The 25,654-nt window shown below is 37.9% G+C and overlaps 1 protein-coding gene across 2 annotated transcripts in view; it reads right to left on the bottom strand.

Moving 5' to 3' along the window:
• The window catches only part of st6galnac5a (ST6 (alpha-N-acetyl-neuraminyl-2,3-beta-galactosyl-1,3)-N-acetylgalactosaminide alpha-2,6-sialyltransferase 5a), a 63,572-nt gene that overhangs the window by 10,048 nt on the left and 27,870 nt on the right, over window positions 1-25,654 (bottom strand). For both annotated transcript variants that reach the window (XR_004898338.1, XM_036005335.1), the window contains exons 3-4: window positions 11,210-11,622; window positions 5,459-5,566 (exon numbers count right to left, since the gene is read on the bottom strand). Coding sequence is in view for 1 of the 2 variants with exons in the window: in XM_036005335.1 (XP_035861228.1) it covers window positions 5,459-5,566; window positions 11,210-11,622 (521 nt within the window). In the remaining variant the exon portion in view is untranslated. The remainder of the gene's footprint in view (window positions 1-5,458; window positions 5,567-11,209; window positions 11,623-25,654) is intronic.

Raw genomic sequence — 25,654 nt, 5'->3', positions numbered from 1 at the left:
AATAAATTAATAAATGGCGGCATGCGATTAAAAAAAATGAACGCATCATGCTCGGCCCTTAATTGCATCGCGATTAACGCGTTAATGCTGACAGCCCTAGAAAAAAAGTCAAAAAAGTCATAGTATAGTATGTCGAAAAAAACGTCACAGTATGGTATGTCAAAAAAAGTCGTAGTATAGTCTGGCAAAAAAAGTCATAAAAAGTCACAGTATGGTATGTCAAAAAAAGTCATAGTATAGTATGTCGCAAAAAGTCATAAAAAGGATGTCATAGTATAGTATGTCATTGTGTAGTATGTCGAAAATTTTATAAAAGTCATGAAAAGTCATAATATAGTATGTCAGAAAAAGTCATAGTATAGTCTGTCGAAAAAGTCAGAAAAAGTCATAATATACTATGTCAGAAAAAAAGTCATAGTATAGTATGTCAAAAATAGTCATAGTATAGTATGTCAAAAAAAGTCATAGTATAGTCTGTCGAAAAAGTCATAAAAAGTCATAATATAATGTCGAAAAAAAGTCAAAAAAGTCATAGTATACTATGTCAGAAAAAAGTCATAGTATAGTATGTAAAAAATAGTCATAGTATAGTATGTCAAAAAAAGTCATAGTATAGTCTGTCGAAAAAGTCATAAAAAGTCATAATATAATGTCAAAAAAAAGTCAAAAAAGTCACTGTATAGTATGTCGAAAAAAGTCAAAAAAGTCATAAAAAGTCACAGTATAGTATGTCAGAAAAAAGGTCATAATATAGTAGGTCGGAAAAAAAGTCATAGTATAGTATGTCTTAGTAAATTAAGAGGTTAAATTTATGCTGCTATATTTATAGCATATCTTTCACATATGCATAGCCTTCATGTCAACTTATCTGTATTTCCTCCATTTAAATTACATAGCCTAAGGCAAAGATTTTAGAGCGTATAGTGCTCTATAGCCTACCTATAGTGAGAGATACAGATGCTAAACATATTAATAACAATCATTTTAGGTTATAGTTCAGTTATAGGTTCAAACAGGAAATGTATCATATTGCCCTTAAAACAAAATAGTTGATTCTGAGTCCATGGAGTAAAACTGTACAGGAGGTTGTATATGATGAACAAAGGTAGAAACTAGCTCACTACTCACTAAATAAGGAGTGAAACTATCTAAATCAACATATTCATTTGGCATTTGATTTAAAAATAGTATAAACCAGGTGAGTTTGAAAGTTTACCTAGCATGATGGCTAATTAGCGATTAGCTTTACTAGCGATTAGCATGCTAATAATATAATACACATTCATGAATATGAGTGCTATTCTTTGTCCATGTCAATCTGACAAACACATCAGTAATGGCAAACTAGCTTACATTTAGGATAGCCTATTTAATGTTTAATCTTCAGTGATGCTGAACTTGCTCAGCCAGCTACCATATGAATCGACAATGGTGTAATGATTCAGTTCGACTCCCAAGACAAGACGATGCTCACCCAACTGGCTAATAGGAACATGGCCCCGCCCATGACATTATTTTCACAGCGAGAGCAAAATCCTGACACGAGAGCAAGAAATTGCATCGAGAGCAAAGACTTAGGTTTTGAGAGCGAGAAGAAAAACGTTTTTAGAGAAACACATTTTTTTTGAGAGAAAATGTTTTCACACTGATAGCAAAAAATATATATTTGAGAGTTTAAAAAAGTATTTTGAGAGAGATTTTTTTTTCTCAGAAATAATTCTAAAACTTTCAAATTTATATTTTTTATGTTCTATGAGAAAATACTTTCAAAACTTTTTTAGTCTCAAATATTATTATTTTTTGCTATTCGTATGAAAACTTTTTCTCTCAAATATTTCTTTTTCTCTCAAACATTTTTTTTTCTCTCAGATCATTTATTTTCTCGCATGTAATAAAGACACAAATCTAACTCCATAATAGTATAGTCGAAAAAAGTCATAAAAAGTCATAGATTAGTATGTCAGAAAAAAGGTCATAGTATAGTATGTCGAAAAAAAAAGTTATAGTATCGTATGTAAAAAAAAGTCATAGTATAGTATGTTAAAAAAAAGTCATAAAATCATAGTATAGTATGTCGAAAAAACCGTCATAGTATCGTATGTCAAAAATAGTCATAGTATAGTATGGCAAAAAATGTCAGTATAGTATGTTGAAAAAAGTCATAGTATAGTATGTTGAAAAAAGTCCAGTAGTCATAGTATAGTAGGTCGAAAAAAGGCAAAAAAGTCATAGTATAGTATGTCGAAAAAAGTCCAGCAGTCATAGTATAGTATGTCGAAATAAAGTCATAGTATTGTCGCAAAAAGTCATAAAAAAGGCACAGTATGATCTGTCGAAAAAAGTAATAAAAAGTCATAGTATAGTATGTCGAACAAAAGTCATTGTATAGTATGTTGAAAAAAGTCATAGTATAGTATCTCGAAAAATGTCATAAAAAGTCATAGTATAGTAGAAAAAAGTCATAAAAAGTATGTCATAGTATAGTATGTCATTGTGTAGTATGTCGAAAAATGTCATAAAAGTCATCGTATGTCAAAAATAGTCATAGTATAGTATGTCGCAAAAAGTCATAAAAAGGATGTCATAGTATAGTATGTCATTGTGTAGTAAGTCGAAAAATGTCGTAAAAGTCATGAAAAGTCATAATATACAGTAGTATGTCAAAAAAAGTCATAGCAGATTATGTCAGAAAAAAAGCCATAGTATAGTATGTCGGAAAAAAGTCATAGTATGTCAAAAAAAGTCATAGTATAGTATGTCAAAAAAAGTCATAGTATAGTATGTCAAAAAATGTCACAGTATAGTATGTCTGAAAAAAGCCATAGTATGTTGAAAAAAGTCATAGTATAGTATGTCGAAAAAAAGTCATTAAAAAGGATGTCATAGTATAGTATGTCATTGTGTAGTAAGTCGAAAAATGTCATAAAAGTCATGAAAAGTCATAATATACAGTAGTATGTCAAAAAAAGTCATAAAAAGTCATAGTATATAGTATGTCGGAAAAAAGTCATAGTATAGTATGTCAAAAAAAGTCAGTTGTTTGTCGCAAAAAGTCATAAAAAAGGCACAGTATGATCTGTTGAAAAAAGTAATAAAAACTCATAAGTATTGTACAGTATGTCGAAAAAAGTCATAGTATATTGTGTCGAAAAATGTCATAGTATATTGTGTCGAAAAATGTCATAAAAAGTCATAGTATAGTACATCGAAAAAAGCCATAAAAAGTCATAGTATAGTATGTTGAAAAAAGTCATAAAAAGTCATAGTATAGTATGCCGGAAAAAAGTCATAGTATAGTATGTAAAAAATAGTCATAGTATAGTATGTCGAAAAAAGTCCAGTAGTCATAGTATAGTATGTCGAAAAAAGATTTTAAAATGTCATAGTATAGTATGTCGAAAAAAAGTCAAAAAGAGTCATAGTATAGTATGTTTAAAAAAGTAAACAAGTCACAGTATAGTATGTAGAAAAAAAGTCATAGTATAGTATGTCGAAAAAAAAAAGTCACAGTATGGTATGTCGAAAAAAGTCATAAAAAGTCATAGCATAGTATGTCGAAAAAAAAAAGTCACAGTATAGTATGTCGAAAAAAGTCATAGTATAGTATGTTGACAGAAAGTCATAGTATAGTATGTCGAAAAAAGTCAAAAAAGTCATATTATGTATAGTATGTCGTAACAAATCATAGTATAGTATGTCAAAAATGTCATAAAAGTCATGAAAAGTCATAATATACAGTAGTATGTCAAAAAAGTCATAGCATAGTATGTCAGAAAAAAGTCATAGTATAGTATGCCGGAAAAAAGTCATAGTATAGTATGTAAAAAATAGTCATAGTATAGTATGTCGAAAAAAGTCCAGTAGTCATAGTATAGTAGGTCGAAAAAAGGCAAAAAAGTCATAGTATAGTATGTCAAAAAAAGTCCAGCAGTCATAGTATAGTATGTCGAAAAAAAAAAAGTCATAGTATGGTATGTCAAAAAAAGTCATAAAACGTCAGAGCATAGTATGTCGAAAAAAGTCATAGTATAGTATGTCGACAGAAAGTCATAGTATAGTATGTCAAAAAAAGTCAAAAAAAGTCATATTATGTATAGCATGTCATAACAAATCATAGTATAGTATGTCAAAAATGTCATTTAAAAAAATCACTAAAAAAGTCATAGTATAGTATGTCATAAAAATGTTATAAAAAGTCACAGTATAGTATGTCATAACAAGTCCTAAAAATGTCATAGTACAGTATGTCAGAGACAGTATAGTATGTCATAAAAAATCACTAAAAAGTAATTGTATAGTATGTCATAAAAAGTAATTAAAATGTCATAGTATAAAAATCATTGAATAGTAAGTCATAAAATGTGATAACAATTCATTGTATGTCATAAAATGTCATAACAAATCACAAAAAAGTCATAATATAGTGTCAAAAAATTCATAGCATAGTATGTCATTAAAAGTCATAGTATAGTAAGTAAAAAATGTTATAAGAAATTACAAAAAACATAGTATAATGTGTGATAAAAAGTCATAGCATAGTATGTCATAAAAAGTCTTAACAAAGTCATAAGCTGTGTTCGAAACCGTTCCCTATCACGGAAATAGTGCACTATATAGTGTATTCGTCATTTTGTAGTGGTGTTCGAATTCTCCGCAGTAAATTTCATTCTGTGTTTTCCCGGAGGAGAAAAAGTAGCAGAAATCACAGCAAAAACTAAAAAGGAAAAATGGAGCGGGCTTTCGTGTCTAAACAGTGGAAATGTAACATGCAACATATTTACCTACCTTTTACTATCCTCCTGGGTGCTCGCTTTGTTTCAGGGACTTATTATAAGTATTTTAGTTTCGGTTTGTTTACATGATGCTGGGCGCGCCCGCCTCCGTCACACAAACAACGACTGTGAACGACTGTCATAAAAACGTCATAAAAAAATCCTAGTATAGAATGTCACAAAACGGTCATAAAAAGTCATAGTATGTCATAAAAAGTCATAGTATAGCATGTCATAAAAAAGTCATAAAAAGTCAGTGTCATAAAAATGCCATAAAAAGTTATAGTGTCATGAAAATGTCATAGTACAGTAAATAGAACGAGCATAGTGAGACCTTTGCATTTTCTCCCTCTCATATCTCACATGCACACAAATATATTAAAAAAGTCAGTGTAAAGTTTCAATATTTGTAAAGTTAGCCCGTTTACTGACATAAACAAAAAACAAAACAAAAAAACTAATATTCAGGCAATTTAAGCATTCCAAAAACATCTCCAGCCACACTTTTATTCATCAGCTCCCTGAATATATTTACAGTTTTAATCTTTTTTATCAGGCGGACGTTTTGCTATGAATTTCTAACCACTTGAAGGGACTTCATATACAGTTTTGCTTTAAAAACTCTTAGTGATGGTGCTTGTTGATGAGCTGATGATTATATTTTACATGCAGCTCCATTGTCTCACCTGCAGAAGTCAGGGGCAACCATGCCGTAGACATTGATCCGATCGCACAGCTCCAGGGCGATGGTCATGGTGAACCAGCCGGTGCTCAGCCAAGAGTTCGATATCCTTCTGCAAAGCGGAGGAGGAGGGGAAAAAGAAGACAGTTAGATGGATTTCATGCGTGGGAGATCACAAGGATGAACAATGTACCATATTTGATTTTTTTGAAAGTGATTAACTGGAATAGACAATCAAAAAATCTGATATCTGCGTATTATGGCAGAATAAAGATTTATCTATATCCAGAGGTCGATTTTTCAAGTTCCCTCGCAGCTTCATTAAAATACAGATGGATCCTACATATCCACTGATACAAATGAACCCTGCCAAATAATCAAACTCTTAATTAGAAAGTAGTCTTGGTGTGCATGTAGTGCAGATACTGTAGTTGAAATGACAAAGCTTCAGCTGCAGAACCATCTGCCTTGCTTTCACACTCCAGTTTCTTAAGTCAAGTCCACAAAGAAATCACTAATCAATCACTAAGAGCACTAATCACAGTTTCCTGAGATACGCTGGTATGAAAGAAATATGAAATACATTTTTTATTGCATTAGTAAATCTCTAAATCTAAATGTCCATCATAGTGGTTTCTTTAATAGGGTTGCTGTCAGATGGAAAAACATGACAGTCTGAATAACATATTTTTTAAGAATCCCTAGTTGGTTTTGAATAGATTTAACGGGCTCCAGAGTTATACAAGTTCAAACACCACTTCTAAAAGGACCACAAATACCTTCAGTTTAAAGTGGAAATAACTTTAAAACTAAGCAAAAATAACTAAAACTTTGATATTCTCATTCTGGGGTTTTGACAGCAAAATTAATGAATAAGCCCTAATGAAATATGCAGCAATGAGAGAGAACATTCTAAAATATAAAATACACTAAAATGTTTATCTTTAAGCTTCTTACATTCAGGCTGCAGTATAAAAAAAACTGTATATCTTTCAAAGTCATTTAAAAAAATAACTACCTTACATTTATGAAATACCAACTTGTTTAGGATGTGTTTTGTTGACCTGATGATTAACTGACTGCAAACCGTGTTAATGACCCGACTGAAATTATAAATCACCCAAAATGTTTTGGCCCAATTTTAGCCAGAGGGTGATGTTGGTAAGTCCGCCACTTTGGCCGACTGAAATATCTCTACAACTATTAAACAGATTGCCATTAAATGTTGTACGGACATTCATGATCCTCAGAGGATGAATCCTGATTACTTTTGTGATCCCCTGACGTTTTCTCTAGCGCCACAACGTGACACATTTTTGGTTTGGAGTGAAATATCTTGACACTTACTGGATGTATTGCCATTAAGTTTGACTACAGATATTCAAAGTCCATTGGAAGATAAAGTCAAATTTTTTTGTGATCTTCAGAGCTTTCATTTGCTGCCAAACTGTTTTCCAGCTCTCTGACCACCGTTTGACCAAATACCTGCAGAACTAATAACATTACCCATCAGCCTCAGCAGTTTAGTGCCAATGTTAGCATGCTAACAGACTAAACTATGATGATGAACATGGTAAATATTACCTGCTAAACAGCATGTTAGAACTGAGCATGTTGATGTTAGCATTTAGCTCAAAGCACCGCTCTGCCTAAGTGTAGACTCAAAGTCTGTGAGTTGGAGCTGCTAGCTCTGGTTTTCGCAAAGCAGTAGGGACACAAAAACTTCATGGTGTTGATCTCTGGCTCGTTGGCTTGTAGCCACAGTTGTAATCACTGCCAAGCATAGTCATGCAGGGGGTTTAGCTGTTGTGGACCAAAGCACTTTTGGAACAATCATTATTCATCAAATCAATGTATAAATTAGTTTCAGTGAAAAAAATGCATCACAACTGTTCCTGTTCCCTCACACACAGTGTAAAAATATTCAAGTATGAGCTGAGATAACACAATTTTGTGTCCTGCCCGTTTGTGCCACTTGTGCTATGCCTACGAAGTTGTTGTTACATGGACTGAACGTTTAGCTCGTGTGTGTGTGTGTGTGGGTGTGCTGGTATTGATGTTGATAATGACAATCTGTTATTGTTTATATGTTGATTTTGTCATTTTTTAATTTTTTACATTTATAGTTAATTTTACTGTACTATTATAATCCTTTTGTCTTTTTAGGTGTGACATTGTACTATCTGTCCAGGGACAGCAGATGTAAAATAGCCTTTTGGCTAATTCTGGCACATTTTACATTTTCATATGTATTATTAGTGTGCATTGTCCCTGTTAAATAAACCTGAAATAAATAAATAAATTTAGCAGAGATAAATTTGAATCCTTCAGCTGAATCAGGCACAGCTGTGCATCTCTTCATGCTCCCCTGCTGCACAGCTGAACCTCATCTTGACTGGGATTGTGATTGGTGACCAGTGGATGTCTTCATGCATCAGTTATCAGGTGCATTTTAGGATGGGCACTTTGGAAACAATGAATATAAGTAACCCCTGCATCCTTTTTTATAATTATAGTTGTCATTTATGAGAAAACAAATAATAAAACAAAATTAGTTCTACTTAAAGCATTGCATTTACATAAAATAAACTTTCTCATTAAATAATGAAATATGCAGTAGTGCCACCTGTAGCATTCTGCCATCAGTAAATGATTGCCCAATTGTAATGTTAGTATAAGATTGGCCTACATGTTATTGTATTTTGTATGAATTCAACAGTTGTCGAGACATTTCACTCAACATCACAAATGTCAACCTCGTGGTGGCGCTAGGAAAAAGTCAGAGAATCACAAAGTCATGAGATACACCATCTGGAAACATATCTGTACACAATTTGGTGCTAATCCATATTATACATGTTCAGATATTTCACTGGATAAGTGAAAACTTTGGCCTGCTGGTGGCGCTGGATGAAACGTCAGGGGCTCAACAAAGTAATAATAGTAATACATTCATCCCCTCAGTACCATGAATATTTGTATCAAATGTCATGGCAATCCATTCAGTAGTTGTTGAGCTTTTCCAATCCAGACCAAAGTGGTGGACCAACTGACAGGAACCCCAACCATCCATAGGAGTCATGCTGCTTGCGTGGCTGAAAAATCATTTTTCATTTTACCTAGACTTTAAACACCTAAAACATGTGTTAAAAAAATTCCGGGTCCACTCCAAAATATAAGGGTTCTTGCTTGGCCCATGCTACACCTTTCCCCCAAGTTTCATGAAAATCAGACCAGTAGTTTTTCCGTAATCGTGCTGACAAACAAACAAACCATAAACATAACGTCCCTGGCGGCAGTGATAATAATGTGAATAGGAGTGAGGAGACAGGGTATTAAACTCTTGTTTAAGTGCAGTTTGACAAGATGCTGCTTTCAGAAAGCTTGTTTCTGCTTCTCGTCTGTTCCCACACATATAGCACTCACAGCGGCGGAGGTTTCAACTTGGCAAGACAGAGAAACAAAGCTTGGGCCTGTTAAGAAAAGTCTTCACAACAACAACCAGGCAGACATCTCGACATCCTGCTCACCTACGGTTGATGAGGGGGACACATTTGGAGTGGAGGTTTTATACCTGGTTGTTTGAAAAGGAGTTTGTCCCATTTTCTCACAGAGAGAACAGTTTACAATGGATACATGTCAGGCAGAAATCCTTTCAAAAAGCCTGTTAAGCATTTGTATTTTGAACATTTCCCCTGCTCCCCCCTGGGAACTATTATAGGGCAAACATTTTACACTTGAATTCAGTACAAAATTGCGTACAGTAAATATGGTGCAATATGTAGTAAATGGAGAGCCATCAGATACCTTAGTTTTGTTCTCTTTCAGCAATTAAGCAAACAACTCTCCTTTGTCATCCCTCCATTATTTCACCCCAATCCGACTAAAGGTCGGACCTTTAGCCTGCAGGAAAAATGCATCCACAAATGGTTGCTTCCTGCTGTTTTGTTGTGTTGCCAAACAACCCTAACCCTCCTGAAGCACTGCACTGAGTGACAGTGTGATGAATAGTGACTACGCACTGTGGTCCGACTTTCATCTTTATTAGAGTATGTCCATGCGACAAACAACAGTGTTGACTCAAAGTGATGCTATCGCAGCCAAAGCACAGACTTCTCATTTTCATTTAATTACGACAGGACCCAGGTTGTCTGGAACATGTTGATTTGTTGTGATATGCAAACACAGCCACTGGGCATTACTATGACAATAATCCACCCACCCACACACACACACCCACACACCCACACACACACACATACCTTTTGCAGATTAAAAAACTTTCAAAGTTCAAAGCACAACATTTTGTCATCAAGCAGTCTGTGGTGGATGCGCGGAGGTCTTAGTCAGGAGGCATGCAGCTAATCTCACTTAAGAAATCTTCCTCATTTCCTTGTTGATGAACATGCTGATGAATAATGTGGTGTGAAATGTCAAGCTCTTAGCTTCAATGGCTGTCTTCAAAAAGGACTGGAAGCAAGCTGTGAGTGGGAAGATGGATTTATCCCTGTGAAGGAGAACGGTGCTGCTCCTCAGTTAAGTTAAGTTACTTTATTTTATTAAAAAATAAAAATATTTGTATGCTTGTATTTAATAAACATGATGACTGGTTTCAATATAATGGCACTTTATAAATCACACCCTGCAGGCAGAGTGCTCTACTTTTTACTTTCGAGGAAAAAAGATCATAGATTCAAATTAGTCAGAAAGTGTATAATCTCTCTAATTATGAAAACAGGAGTTTATTACAGAAAGACAATTTTGCTGCTCTTCGTTGTTGCACTGTATTCATTTCTAAAGAGCAAGTGTATTGTCTTTGAGTTTATTGTAATGGTTGTTATGTAACTGCTGAGAGTCAAAAGCCACATTAAGGTGTGACTATAGCTGCAGCAGTGAGAGAGAGCACTGCAGTACAACAAAAATATGGTGTTTTTTGAAAATTAAACCATGTAAACCTATTCTGGTACAACCTTAAAATACAATTATGAACCTGAAAATGAGCATAATATGGCTGCTTTAAAAAGCACATATTGTACCTCACGCCGCTGCACATTTCTGCCTCATATTGCATCTCTTTGAGCAGGACCAGGTGCCTACTTTGCCTGATCATTACCATAACTACACCATGAGTGACTACATTTATTAGAAAGTTGTGGTACTGAGTAATGAGTATGGGTACTAGAAACCAGAAATCTAACATGCCGATACTTACACTTATACAGTTATACAGTAATAGGCTTAAATATCCAAATTTACCACACCGATATGATTTTTAACCAAAACAAAGCATGCTACAATATAATAATATCACTGTAATTTAAAGGCTCAAATTGAAGATTATCTGTTAATTCTTTGTTTTCAATCAATGGATTCATCGTTGAGTCAATAAAAGTGTCTTAAAATAGTGAAAAAGCCCAAGATGAAGCTGTTAAATTATGTATTTTGTCCGATCATAAGTCTAAATTCCAAATATACTCAGTTTACAATGATGTAAAAAAGCAACAAATTCTCAGATTTGAGAATCTTGAACCAACAAATGTTTGGAATATTTCCTTGATGAACTTGATTAATCTGAACCTCTTACTCGAAAATTGCTGGTTTATTTTCTGTATATTGACTAATCTATTCACTCCATACTAATCTGCTAAATTCGTTGTCCTTCGTGCATCTCATAGTCAGAATCAGATTGACTTCCCTCCTTATTGCATTCTCGAACACTCATTGTGATAGTGACACACACCAATCTTTTCCTCACCTGTCCTTGCCGGTCTCCTTCTTGAAGAGCTCGTCAAACTGCAGCATCTTCTGCCAGGAGATGATGTACACTTTGAGTTTGGGCAGCACCTGGTTCATCAGCCTCAGGTTGTTGTACACCAGGCCCTTCCCGTCACGCCTCATGTAGCTGCTGGGGCCCCAGAAGATGAACACTGTGTCCTGGCTGGCGTTGAGCAGCTCGTGGCGACTCCGCAGGACCCTCTGCATGCTTGAGTGAGCGATGACACGCAGGGAGGTGCGGCGGCCGACGTCGCGGGCGTAACCTCTGGCAGTGGGAGCGTCGTTCATGCGGATGACGCACTCGGCCCGGTCGATCTCTTCCCCCCGACTGCCTCCGCTGAGGTGACCTGAGCTGGTCACTAGGGCGCAAGTCTGGCAGTGCATCCTGGGAGGCTGATTAATGGAAGAAAACAAGAGTGAAGTAAACAAGGAGAAAATACAACTTTCTCATACAAATATGTATTGTGCATCAAAATATTTGGCCTCCTAATTCTGTGTGGAAGCACCTGCTTTTTTTTTTCAGAAGTCAAAACTGCTCTGAAAGTTGTGTTTAGCCCCGGTTTATACAGAAATATGCAAAGCAGACAGAAATGCACACCTAGGGGGACTTTGGTAAAAAGCTTTGTTATGTGTTTGAGGCAGAAAATGCTTTGTTGACAAATGGGTAGCGACAGAGCCTCCTGGGAACATGTAGCTTGTCATATTGCTTTGTGATTGGTAGAAACCCCGGGGTCTTACAAAGGATTCACCTTACATCTTTCTCCCACTTGCACACAACAGAGGAATGTGTCTTTACCTCCAAAACAACAGTCCTGATGCATAACATTCATATTGAATTCTGAACCTATAAAGTATTCAGTATATGATATATGTGACCAGGAACTCCATAGGAAACTCATGAAAGAGATTACTGCTGATATTCAAATACACACGATGAATATGTGGATTAAATACCCACACAAATCTGTTTACTATTTTTATCAATTTACAGCTTTATCACTTCATCATACTGGTGATCGCAAACAAATCATCAATGTATCAAAATCAGGATGAAACGGACCTGATCAGGAGATTTGTTTAACTTGGTATGCCTTTGTTTTGTTTCAGGCTTGGAAAAATTAGTTAGGGGCATATGGTTACCTATCTACTTAGACCAGTGATAAATTAAAAGGAAAACCTGAATAATAATATGGAGAAACATAACGAATGCAGATGCTTCTACACAGGTGCACTGCATGGTACAGTTAAGCAATTAACACCCAATCATGCTCTGTGGCATGTATAAAAATGCTGAGCAGGCCTAGTTGATTCTGATTTTGTATCAAGATGGCAAGAGGAAAATATCTATTTTAATTTGCAAGAGGGTTCATTGTTGGGGCATAAAAAGCAGGAGCTTCAGTCACAAAGACTGCTCAACTGGCTCGTGTTTCAATAGGAACAGTAACTAAAGTGACATCAGCATTTAGATTGGGAAAGACATCAGTAAATATGGTCGAAAAACGCACATTCGATGACTGTGATGCTCGTGCGTGAGTGCGATATTTAAGGAAAAACAGAAGAGCAACTCTTCCTCAGGTGACTGAGATTGTCAATGTAGGACGTGACCTGACAGTGTCTGCAAGAACAATCTGTCGACAATTACATAAAGAGGGCTATCATAGTAGGGTTGCAGGGTTAAAAAGATGAATGCACATTTGCACAACCATAGGCACTGGTTTACAGAGATGTGGGAAAAAGTGACATTGTCAGCTGAGTCATCCTTCACCAAATTCTCAACTCAATTCTCAATCAACCCAATTAAACACCAATGAGAGAATTCTGAGCAACATGTTAGACAGCGCTCTCCACCACCAACATCAAAACACCAAATGAGCGAATATCTTTTGGAAGAATGGTGTTCCATCCCTCCAGTAGAGTTCCAGAAACTTGTCGGATCAATGCCAAGGCGCAATTAAGCTGTTCTGGCGGCACATGGTGGCCAAATACACTTTGGATTTTCCTTTGTCACCAATCTGTATATGTACTTACTGTACTAATATACATGTTTGTTTATATATTTTTTATTTTTATGTTTTTGCTTGTTTTTTTTACATTGCTCGTCAAATATCTTAAAATGATAGTATATTGTGACCACGTTCTTTGTTTGTCTTTAGGCTTTGTAGGTCTTCTCATTTTTATTTTATTATTATTCATATCTAGTATTGTTAAAATCTTAAATAAAAAGTTAAAACTAATCTGGATGAAACAAACATCTTAAACATTTTTTAAGTAAAAAAATAAAATAGCTGTGTCACATATTCCATATTGACAAACCCGAGGAGGTATAGTAATCAATTAATCATTTCTGTCAAATTATAAGCAAAAATAAAACAATGTATGGTTCCAGCTTCTCATTTTGAATATTTGCTTCTACAGTAGCTATGTAAGTGAACTGAATATATTTGGGTTTTGGATTGTTGGTCAGACAAAACAAGCAATTTGAATATGTTGATCAGTAATGAAAATAACAGTTGCAGCCATATATCAAAACAGTAGAGACATATTTAAAGAAAGGGAATCCTGGGCATGTTCTACCAAATGCAACACGCATTTTGTGGTATTTTGTTGATTTAAATTATATTCATGTCTGCAATTATAAGAAATAAATGAATTTTTCCATCTTCCTGATTATTCTGCTGGGTTTTTTCCTTCAGTCATACAATGATCCCCTGTTGTTAGCTAGTGTTTGAAACTGTTTTGAAAAGACATGCATTTGTATATGTATAGTTCATTTAGTATGTTGCCACTTTTTTATCTCTAGCATGCTCATTTGAGTTTATGCACATAATTCATTAACATAAACCTATTTGTGTATGTTAAGCTGGTGTGTTTGTGGTGTGTGTGTGTGTGTGTGTGTGTGTGTGTGTGTGTGTGCTACACATGTACTTTGTATGCATGCATGTGGGTGTGTCTGGGATTTTCCCCTGCACTGAAAAGCAATGCTATGCAAACAAAGCCCTGCAGATCCTTCCAGTGCACCCTGAAATATCTCCCCAGCAGAATATGGTGGTTATTTACATTCTTATAGCCATAACACATTTACATTTTCATGGCATTAACAAGAACAAATGATTATAAGCTGGATGTGTGTGTGTGTGTGTGTGTGGGTGGGGGAGAGGGGGGAGGAGGGGTGTCATTATCAGATGTGTCATTATCATCCTCATCTGCTGACTTTGACTTAGTGGCAGATTTCCATCTGAACAGCCTCATCTGGTTAATGAGACCTTGGGGAGCAGGGGAGAAAGACAATACAGAGAGGAAGGTGGGAAAGAGAGAAGAAAAATGATAAAAACAAACTAAAAAGAAAAGATGGTGAAAGCAAAAAGAGATATATGGAGGCAGTGAGAGCCACCTCGATGCCATAGCGTTTGATGAAATGTTGAGCTAATGAGGTCCTAGCGGTCTACGCCATCACCAGCAGCAGCATCCATCCATTCCTCCCATCTCTCCCCACCGCCCCTCCCCTTTCCCACCTGGCAGCGCCTTGACAGCAAATCTGGCTGTAGAGCTGCAGCACCAGTGGAGCAGGTCAGAAATCCCATTTTCACCCAGGAGCTTTTAAGTGGCTCCACAGACGCTATTCTCTCTTCCTCTGTCTCACGCAGAATTTAAGTGGGCCTTGCTGGCCAGAATTGGCCTCTTCAGGGAGCTTGGTCAGGCTATTACCGAGAAATAGGCTGAATGGTCTGGACAAGGCTCTCCATTTCAGCCGGAATTACATGACCTATCCAATATGGTTGAGGAGATTGACTCGAAGAACTGGCTGCTAGACACACTACTCCTAAAAACTGTAAATTTCATTCGAATTGTATTTATCCTCGACAAAACTCCAGTGAAAATTGTGCTCTACTTAATGATTCATGTAATAAATGGTTCATAATTCAAAACACATCTATCACTAATGTGTTTTTTCAAACAACAAAATACCTTTGATCATAATTCAAAGATTTACTGCATCTAAACTCCGGCTGTTAAGGTTCTTTAAAAGTGCATTTCATCGGTTTCCCGGTGCATCACCTCATCAAAGCTGCAATCAGTAATTTAACCAAAGTGAATAATCACTCTAAATTATGTATTCTGATTAACATTAGGCTATTTTTGCCTTTCTGGAGGCATAAAAATAGACACAAGAAAGAAGAAAAATTGAAATATTTTTCAGGTTTGCACAATATAGTCTGAAAACAGTAAAGCTGCACTCATCATCATCATGAGTCCATGTTTCTTCTACAAATTCTGTGTTTAGTTAGTAACTTTTAATTTTAGCTCAAAGAGGAAACATTATTGACATTTCACAACAAAAGGAAAGATAAGGGAAAAGTCCAAAAACTAAAAACAGATTTGTGTGAACTTTGTTTTGTTTTCTTTCCTGTCCCATTAGTTATCTCATGACCGCTCAGATTTATCTTGTGACCCTTTAGAGGGGCCCGACCCTTTTTTGGTTTTGGAACCACTGGATTTAACTAGGCAACTATATACAAAGTAGTTAAAATCTCTACCTCGCCCTGGAGCAATGTAAAATTCTTTGATGCATCAGTACAATCTAACAAACTAATAATGTCATATTTAATAATACATCAACAGTCACAAGGGTCTGAATAAAGTACTTTACTTTTGATACTTTAAGTACATTTTGCTCATGATACTTCTGTACTTTTGTTTTCAGTTTTACATTTACATCATGCCTAACTGCAAATCAGCACTGTCTGCAGGCTGCGTAGCAAATCAGAGAAGTCAGGTTAGATTTCTGATGTATATTTCGCCATTTGGCCTAGCTAGCTAACGTTAGCTCAGCGTTCATCTTTCGTGCTTCTTGTGCATGGGCGTCAGTTTGGTTTGAAATGTGCTGGGGACAGAGACGCATTCGGAAGTGCATTTTCAGAAGTGCTGGGTACAATGACGCATTCATTTTTTTCCCTCTTTCGCGCAGGTCATGTTTTGAAAGACGCTGTCCTGTAACTTACTAATGTAAATGAATAAAAATGTATACAAAAATGTGATGATGACCGACACGTTTTTTGAAGAAGAAAGCCTTCATTTTTCAAAAAGAGTGTAGCCAGCGCAGCAGCAGGTCAGAAAGGTCAGGTGTGTCTGTGCCTGCCCTGTGGGGATGGGGATTTTTGTGGATTTGTTTACAAAATGACTCATGGCGTAGCCACCGTCCCCACCGAAATTGACACCTATGTTCTTGTGGTCAGCAGTTAGAAGTTAACCTTCAGGGCTTTACTGCTATTTAACCCAAAACCATAATTATGCACGTAAGTCTAAAGTTTGGGTGCCTAGTCTATATCCTTGATGTTACACTTCCGGGATTGCTGCAGTGCCGCAGGAAATTCCACCGGATGCATGTATTTTCCGTTTCCTTCCACTTTCTTTGTGTTGGAATTTTAAATTCAGTGGATTAAAGAGAACTATTTTTGACTGCTCCCCAGATCTCTGCCTGTAAACTGAGACAGGTAGCTAGACTATCTGTCCAATATGAGTTTTCTCTCACACCACTATTTTGCAGCGGCTCTGTGCGGAGCTTAGCGCCGCCCATGACGATTCTGATTGGTTTAAAGAAATGCCATTAAACCAGAGCACGTTTTCCTCCCATCCCTGAATGCTATGTGGAGTAGCCAGACCCTGCTTCAGCGCACTTTGATGGAGGGTCGGGCAAAGCGAGACTACTGGGCGCCTAACCGAGCAGCACTGGTGCGTCGGCGGACATGTTAACACTTTGAAGCAGCCGTGATGGGGCTGTGTGGCTGCGGCTCATCTACATATTCAGTGGAAATAATCTGTTGATAGTCATACTGACATAATACCATAACATTCCACTACAGTTTCAATGTCTATAACTGTACAATATGTCACATACATGAAATAAATGTAGATTTTTAACTCAATGCTTTCTGTTTCATTTTAAAATAAAAGCCCTCTGGCTTTATTATTTACAATTTAGCACACGCTTCATAACCTTTTCCTCTAACACAAATATCCATGACATGATCTGCTGATACATTACACCTTTCGCATTCAGCTTTAATGTGTATATCTGTAGAATATGTCACAGACTTGAAACAAATACAAATGTTGATTTTTTTTTATAAAAGTTTCAAAAAGTGTTTTGCATCCCCTTGTGAGCCACAATGTGATAGTTGTATGGCTGTTTACAACTATTATTCTCCAATAATCTGCCAATTATTTTCTAGATTAGTTTATTCATATTTTGGTCTCTAAATATCAGAAAATAATAAAAATGCCCCATCACAGTTTCCCAGAAAAACTTCAATTTACTATCATAGCAAATAGAGAAAAGCAGTAAACCCTCACATTTGAGGTAGCTAGACCCAGTAAGCTTACGACTCACTTACTTATTAGCTCACAAAATCGTTTTTCAATTCATAATGAGATTTCTAGCCTAAGAGGGATGAAGGTTAACCTTGTCCCACTTGTGACACACACCGCAAGCCTGCCCTGGTTTCATTAAGCCCGTCCATCCATCCACAGTGGCCTAGTAAAAGGTAAAAAAACACCAACCTACAGACAACAGCCAGTCACATCTCTGCTCCGCCTGAAGGAGTGACAACCCAGGCAGCAGGGGCCGCCCTCCTCTGTTTCCTCATTCTGGTCGGCATTTGAACCCTTCTCAGCCTACAGTGAGCCCATCCTTCACAAGGCTGCATGAGCCATCACTGCCTGCCCACCGCTCACCCTGCCTGACTTTCTGACCCGAGGAAAACGTGGCTGTCAGAGCTGAAGGGATTAACCTTGAGAAAGATGGTGGAGGGGATGAAAGGGAGTCCCAGACCACCTGGGGAGGCGGTATGCTTGAGAGCAGAGGGAGACGGGGTGGGTGGGAATCAAAGCGTGTTCTGGTGTTGATTCAAGCAGCAAATAAACTATTTTCTCACCACTGAATATGTGTTTCCAGTGATATTAAAGTAGGGATTTTCCTGGAACATGTTTGTTCTGCACCTATTCACCCTGTGTCTGAGATGCTCTTTTGGAACGCCTGTCTCTTTAAGCCCCCCTCCCAAAAAAGCAAAGTCTGCTCTGATTGGTCAACATTTCTGGGTCTTCCGCACCTGTGCTCTCGCCGTCTTTGTACCGTCCGGCATTGCAGCCGGGGTAATGACTGTAACGGACTATAGCAGCACTTTCTACCGTGAAAATCCCCAATAAAAGCTTCTAAACCAAAAACTACACAATCGAACATTTGAAATTAACATTGAAAAACCAAGATTATAGCAGATGTAAACTGTAAACGGACTATACTGATATTGCACCATTCTTTTCCTCTCTTCAATTGCTACTGTATATTTTTTGGAAATATGTAAATTCTAGTGCAGTGCTATACCATATACTTAACAGTATTTTTTTTGCATGAATGTTTTGTAGCCTAAACAGAGCAGCTTACAATTGGTTATATTAGAGAGAGCAACAAGTTAGGGGACTGCCAAGTATTCCTCTCTGCTCTCTGACTGCTCAGCCGCTGTGAGGCGAAGCGTCTGCCCTCGGCATTGTCAGCAAACTTTTTTTTTTTTTTTTACTTTATTGATAAATTGTCAAGTTTCCAATTGACTGAAGATATGTTATTGTTACATTATGTTGTTAATAAATGTTTTAAATTTGACAATGTAGTGTGGTACATTGAAAACAAAGGTCAGATATTATATTGCATAAAAGTCTAGTCTAAAAATAAATAATAATGTAAAAATCGAGAATCGAATCGAACCGTGTTCTAGAATCAAAAATTTCATCGAATCGAGGATTTGGAAAAGATTAGCCGGAGTCAAATTCCTTGTTTGTCTACGCAAACCTGGGCAATAAAGCTGATTCTGATAGTTGGTAAAGATAGTGCAGTTCGGCCAGGCCTGATTGGCTTCATAGTCTTCATTCTCAGAGCCCTTTGCTGCCCATGGGTAACAGGCAATAATTGGTGGTTAAAACTCACATGGGTCTTAATGGGGCATGAATTCAGCTTTAATTCCTCACCCAACTTCCCCCTCTTCCTTTCCCAACTCAGCTTGGTCCCTTGAGGAAAAGACATACTTACACTGCAGTGAACCATTACGCTTGATGTGTACCATACCCCCACAGAGCGGAGAAATGACATTTGAGTGTTATTGATTTTGTGTGGGTGAATGCAGTAGGAAGGGGGCTCGAGCGAGGGCTTAGTGAGGATGCTGGGTCTTTAAGGATGCGGAATGGAGGATATGGCTGGTAAACGTGAGTGCTGAGAGGCGGCAGTCATGCAGCCCAGTAGGATGCTGTCTGGCTGTCTAGTATCGCCCAGAGATACAACAGAACAGAGCATTTTCAGCCTCCTACGGGCCTCGGGCCCTGACCTTTAGGCTCGTCAAAGATTCCTTTGTTTTCTGTAGCCTTCTCAGAGAGAAGCCTTTTTACCCACGGTCAGAAATTAATGGTGGCATGAAGCAAAAACACTCTTTAAAGTTATTGTTTTTTTAAGCGAAGAAGGGAAAATTCTGACCTTAATATAAATTTACATTGTATCTTTTATCATATATCACCTTGCTTATGTGTTCAGTTTTGAATGCACCTTTTGTCCTCCATGGCCCATTGGTGACTGATGGGTCACATTCTCGGTAATATGGTTGAAGAAAAACAAAGCGAGTTTTGATCAGAAAATAACCAAAGAGGCAGCTTATAGCAGAACAAAATGTTAGCACCACATGGCCAGGAAACATGACTAAAGCCACATTTATGCTTGACACGTATCCCACCATAGATACCTACACAACAGTGTAGGTTTTGATTCATAGAGTACCTGTTTTTCAGTCCTTCCAGGATTTTGCAAATTCAACCAATCACCGTGAATTCAGTGCAACTCGCAATTTTGACCAATCACCGCAACCTTTCTGAAAATTTGACCAATAACCGGAGTTTCCCGCAACTTCAACCAATCACAGCAGTCCCACGTGCCAGACTTTGCGTCAATATGTGACTCTGAGGCGTAATCTAAGAGCCACTGACCAAGCGGGAGTGAGAAAGGGTTGACTTTACACACGTATGTCGCCAAATTAATTTCCTTGTTTCTGATATGAAGACGGGACGTGTGTGACTCGAACATCTCACATTTACCAAACAAATGTACAGCGAAAGACCATGCAAAACATTTCAGACCGTCCTGCCAACGTGTATACATTTTAACATCAATGTACGCTGTAACGTTTTTTCACTCTAACGTCGCTGAAAGCTGCTGCTGTTTCAATCCTGTCTGCTCTCTGCAGCGGGCGGGGCTGCTGCTCAGTTCCCCCCGCGACTGACGCACACGAACACACACAAACACACACGGTGGATGCAGGAAAAAACGGGGATGAGATGTACAGGATGACCTAATTGAGGACAGCTACACTCGTTATTGTAAGTGCGATGATAAGTTAAAGTCCAATAAGTACTTTATCAAACCGTATGAATGTGTGTCCCAGGCCAGGATAGGAAATTAACTAACAATGTAAAGATCAACAAGCCACTGACACACATATGTTCAAATTTGATTCATTCAATAAATTATTATTTTTTGTCTTAAATCCACCAGTCATTTTTATATTATACCAACTTATGCAGCATCCTGAGCCTTTTTGGTAAGGTTACTAGGAAAACTCAGCCCAGTGTAATTTTATTCTCCCCAAAACAAGTTTCCTTTTTATTTTTAAAGTATACCAAAAAAAAAAATCACAACTTATTTTTTTGCAATTTTCAGTTTCTCTCGCAACTTTTATCGCAATTTTTTACAAAAACTCCTGCAAAATCAGGCATTTTGGGCCGCAACAATCTCAAAAAAGGCCGTGAAATACTGGAGGGACTGGTTTATGGCACCACTGCAACATTAAACGTATGTATTGTAGGTAATCTGGCCCCATCCTGCTTTAATTATATTCCCACAGTAACTGTGTTTACAATATTTAATTTACTTTGGGTCAGAAAGATCCACCTTGTTTCATCAGTTAAACTGAGAATATGCTGAAATTGGCAATCCATCCCTTAGTTGTTGTGACAACCTCGTGGTGACACTAGAGGAAAAGTCGGGATTACCAAAGTCATTAAGCATCCTTTGATAATCATGAATCTAATGGCAATCCATCTGATGCTGTAGATCTTGGAATATTTTCACTGGATAAATAAAAAATTTGACCTGCTAGTGTCGAGATATTTCTGTGTGGATGACCAACAGACAAACATACCATCCCTGGAGCCACGGCTAACATTGCTACACAGCAAACGACTGTAGCAGCAACAAATAAAACAGCTAATATTATGAAAAACAAAAACAAACATCAACAAAGCGAAAGAGGACAGACTGGTTGAAAATGGCATCACAACCTTTTGTAAAGCCAGCTGTTTCTAACAGCGGAGTCAATAAATCCAGTGGATATTTGCAATGATAATTATAAATTATTTCATCATTCAGTAAAATTGCCTGTGAAAAAGGCCATAAAAAAGCTCTAAAATGAGATTTTAAAAAATGAGTTCATTTCTTAAGTTGTTTCCTGCTGTGAGAGCCAAAATGTGCAATTTATGATATTAGATGATAAAAGAAGAAGAAGAAGAAGAAGAAGAGGGGAGAAATGGAAGGTGAAATGCAAGGATAAAGAAATTAAATAGATGGAGAGTGAGTGAAAGTGAATGAATGGAGAATTAACAAAGAGGAAGGTGCTCTATTGAGAGGAGAACCAGACCTGCTTCTACAGTGCTGATGAGTACACAGGGTGAGTGCTGCAGGGTAGAGTCGATAGAGGAGGGCTTGTTTGGAGCCATTTGTCCGGCATGCATGTTTGACCGCCAGCCATTAGAGAGAGCTGAGGTGGTGAGCGAGGGCTGCGGAGAACTAATGAAGAGGAGGAGGAGGAGGAGGAAGAGAAAGGGAGAGTGGATATCGAAACAGGGGCAATTAGGGATTCCAGCGATCAGCAGTGGTACTCCAGGTTGACAGCTCCTGCTGCTCCGACGCTCTGGTCTTAATTAGGGCAGAGTTTTCTGTGAGCACCTTGAAAAAGAAGACATCTTTGATGGAGGGCAATTATCTACCCAGACTACTAGAGTTTAGATGCCAAAAGCATCTGGCCTAAAAAGAGATTAATGAAAGTTCATTGATGGAGGTAGAGAGTGTTTTTTTTTTTTTTTTATACAAGGCTGATGATCTGGCAGGGGGGGTGGGGGGGTGCACTGGTTGAAACAAGAGCTGATAACATCCAGAGCATCTGAAGAACAGGAGAGATTGGCGGCCAAAGCTCTGATCTTCAAAGCAAGCAGGAATGTAAAGAGGGCTCTTCATGACGTGTGTGTGTGTGTGTGTGTGTGTGTGTGTGTGTGTGTGTGTGTGTGTGTGTGTGTAAAGAGAGAAACACAGATCGCGCTGCAGAGTGGACATTTAACGTGCGCCTGTGTGCACGTTTGTGATCAAAGTAGTTTTCGGCCGTTGGAGAGGGATGCAACAGTTTGCAGGACATCAAACCAAGTCTCTATCTCACACACACACACACACACACACACACACACACACACACACACACACACACACACAAACACACAAAATACACATCTGGCACGTTGACTAGACATTTCTGAACAAAAACTGCAATCAAACTCACAACCAGAAAAATTCAGTAATGCCTCCCAAACACAAGGGACAGTTCAGCAGTTGTACACCAGAACCTCAACCTCATGTTGTTTTTGTTTATTTATAGAAAGGGCAGAAAATAGAGGACTGTTGTAGCCTGAGTGGGAGACTAAAACATAGGATAACTTTTTAAAATGGTGTGAAAAACAAAAACAGTTACAATGCAGCTGCCAATGGCAGCGTACTTAAAGGTCCAATATATAAAATATGTACTTTAATAAATCCAAAACTGATCCCAATGCATCATCAGATATTAAGGAAACGTGCTAAGTTGAAATACTAGCTTTTCTGACAACAATGCTAACGCCAGTATTTTCTCCTTTTGAAATTTCCGTTCCGTGACAAAATTTCTGTTTGTGTTTTGGCCTGTGTGTCAACTCAACATCAACTGCCCAGTTTGACAGCCAGGCCGGGTTGCCAGATATACCTGTAAAAACTTAAACCCAGCGCGCTACAGCTATAACGTTAGTACAGCTATGAAAGCAGCAAACAAACTAACAGGATCAACAGAGATAGATTCTACCCGACCAAAAAAAAAAAAAGTTGCGTGACCAGAGACGTAACAAACCCCGGGTAAATATTGGAGATGTATTTGAAAGATGGAGACAGCTTAGAGCCCAAAAGGACGCCGAGTTGGCTAATTTCCTCCTTGACAGGTAGGCTAAGCATTAGCTTCAGGCTAATTTATCACGGCTACAAGGGACGGCCATTTTATGTCATTTCAACATTCGTGTACTCACATTGAATTATATAGCTAGAGTACCTGAGTTCAGGTCCTGGCTAACGCCGCCATGCTAAACCTGCTAACTGCTAACGTTACCGGAGGACCAGGCAAGCAGGCCACGGCTGTTTACAATGTGTAACGTTAGCCTTCAGCAGCCGTAGCCAACAACGGTGAGTTATTTTAAGCCAAGAGAGGGGGGCTGTGAATTGGGAAGAGGGGACCGTGAGTTTGCAGTGTGTTTAGCGATTGTTGCCATATTTCTAAACCAATAAAGTGTGTTAAGGCAGGTGGAGAGGACGGCGAGGTTGTTGTGTTTTTAGCGGTTCCTACTGTAACTTTAAGCCGAAAAAGTGTGCCTGTCAGTTGGGTATAGAGCTCTGCGTGAGCACGGGCTTTATGACTGTCAATATAGCCAGCATCTAACGTTAGCTACTCCACTGTGCTGTGAAGTGATGTCTGGCCATGTGAGACAGGCGTCTAGCAACATTGTTGTGGATGCTGCGGTCTCAGCCTGGCAACCTCCGTGAACTTCAAGTCTGGGGAGGAGGGGGCGGGGGAGATGACTCTCCAGTATTTTGAATTTGTACTGCAGTAACTATTTTAAACACTAGCTGTCAGTATTAGATATTGCACCTTTAATGGATAAATTGGTTGGTTACCTGAGGTCAAATAAAATGTGTCTAAAGCCGCATATAAACAGCCACCATTTTATTAGCAGCGAGACTTCCAATGGACAAATTGATGACCAGTATTAAATCAATATAACAATAGCAACAGAGTGTTCATTCAATTCATCCTCTCTCGAAGTGCCCTTTCTTTTAAGTGTACCAAAGTTGACTGTTGGCTGTCTAATTAGTTGAAATGAAGTGAAATCACACTCAGGATTAATATCAGTTTGGTTTGGAAACGTTTGACATTCGTAGTTTTCCTACATGTATCAAGGACAATTCAGTGGAGGCAGCGAGAATAGACAGGAAGGTAACATTTAGTGTAGAGGACAGTGGAGCTTTGAGAGTCTAGTACAAAAACTAGACTACTTGTCGTTTGTTATATTCAAAACAAAATGTGGTCCTGTGTTTTACCCATCCGCCACCCCAAACAACCTCCCTCTGTGGACACCGTCCTTTCGTACTACTCGCTATGGCGATAATTCACATGTAGGTCAGTGGAGGCCAAACGGCGTTGATAAACATGCTAAAAAACGATTATGCCTCTTGATAACACACAAAAACGGCATACAAATTAGCGTGTCATACATACGCCACTTAGTGAGATCAGTCTGTATGTTCAGCAAAGGTGAAAGTAGCGCAACGTGTTCATGCAGCTACAAAACGTCTCAAGGTACATTACACCTGCGAGTATTCACACCATTTCTTATTGATTCTCATTGAAGCTTGTACAATGGCAAATTCAATTTGAGTGTTTCCTGTTTCAGTGCGATCTCCAGCAGACTTGCAAATCAGAGTTTGGCAGTGGAAACACTGATGCACTGTGTTTGGAGATGGAGAAATAATTATTGTAACAACAACACTGTTTTGTACAATATCACTCCACCACACAACAAATTGCAGATTCGCTCTAACACACAGTAAGACGCTGTGTTTTATTTATTACCCACATCAGAACCGTGAACCATCCTGTTTTGGGGCCGAGTCTGGGACGATTTAATTGGCCAATGTGTCCACAACTATGAAGGCAATCTTTTCCTAACCAAACTTTACAACATGGGGGTCAGGACCTTACAAGGCTTCATGAGATGATAGCCCACGTAGGAAAAACAAAAAACTTAGTTCTGATGGACTAGCTTTTCTCTAATATTAGCATTTTGTCATGCAAATTAATCTAGTTTTACTTCTTGAACTCTAAAAATGAACTACATGTAAGTGAAATAATCTGATAAGTGAAAATGTCGAATGAACTGCTCACAACTTTATAGGCATCCAACTTATGACTAGAGCTCACAATAAGAAGACATTGCTTCATATAAAGAGGTTACTAGAAAAACATTTTGGGAACTGCTTTTTAGGATTACTGTA

This window comes from Sander lucioperca, chromosome 9 (assembly GCF_008315115.2).
Source record: "Sander lucioperca isolate FBNREF2018 chromosome 9, SLUC_FBN_1.2, whole genome shotgun sequence".
In the NCBI taxonomy this organism is placed as follows: domain Eukaryota; kingdom Metazoa; phylum Chordata; class Actinopteri; order Perciformes; family Percidae; genus Sander; species Sander lucioperca.
Note: the sequence above shows the minus strand (reverse complement) of the source record. Positions and strands in the feature narration are given on the sequence as shown.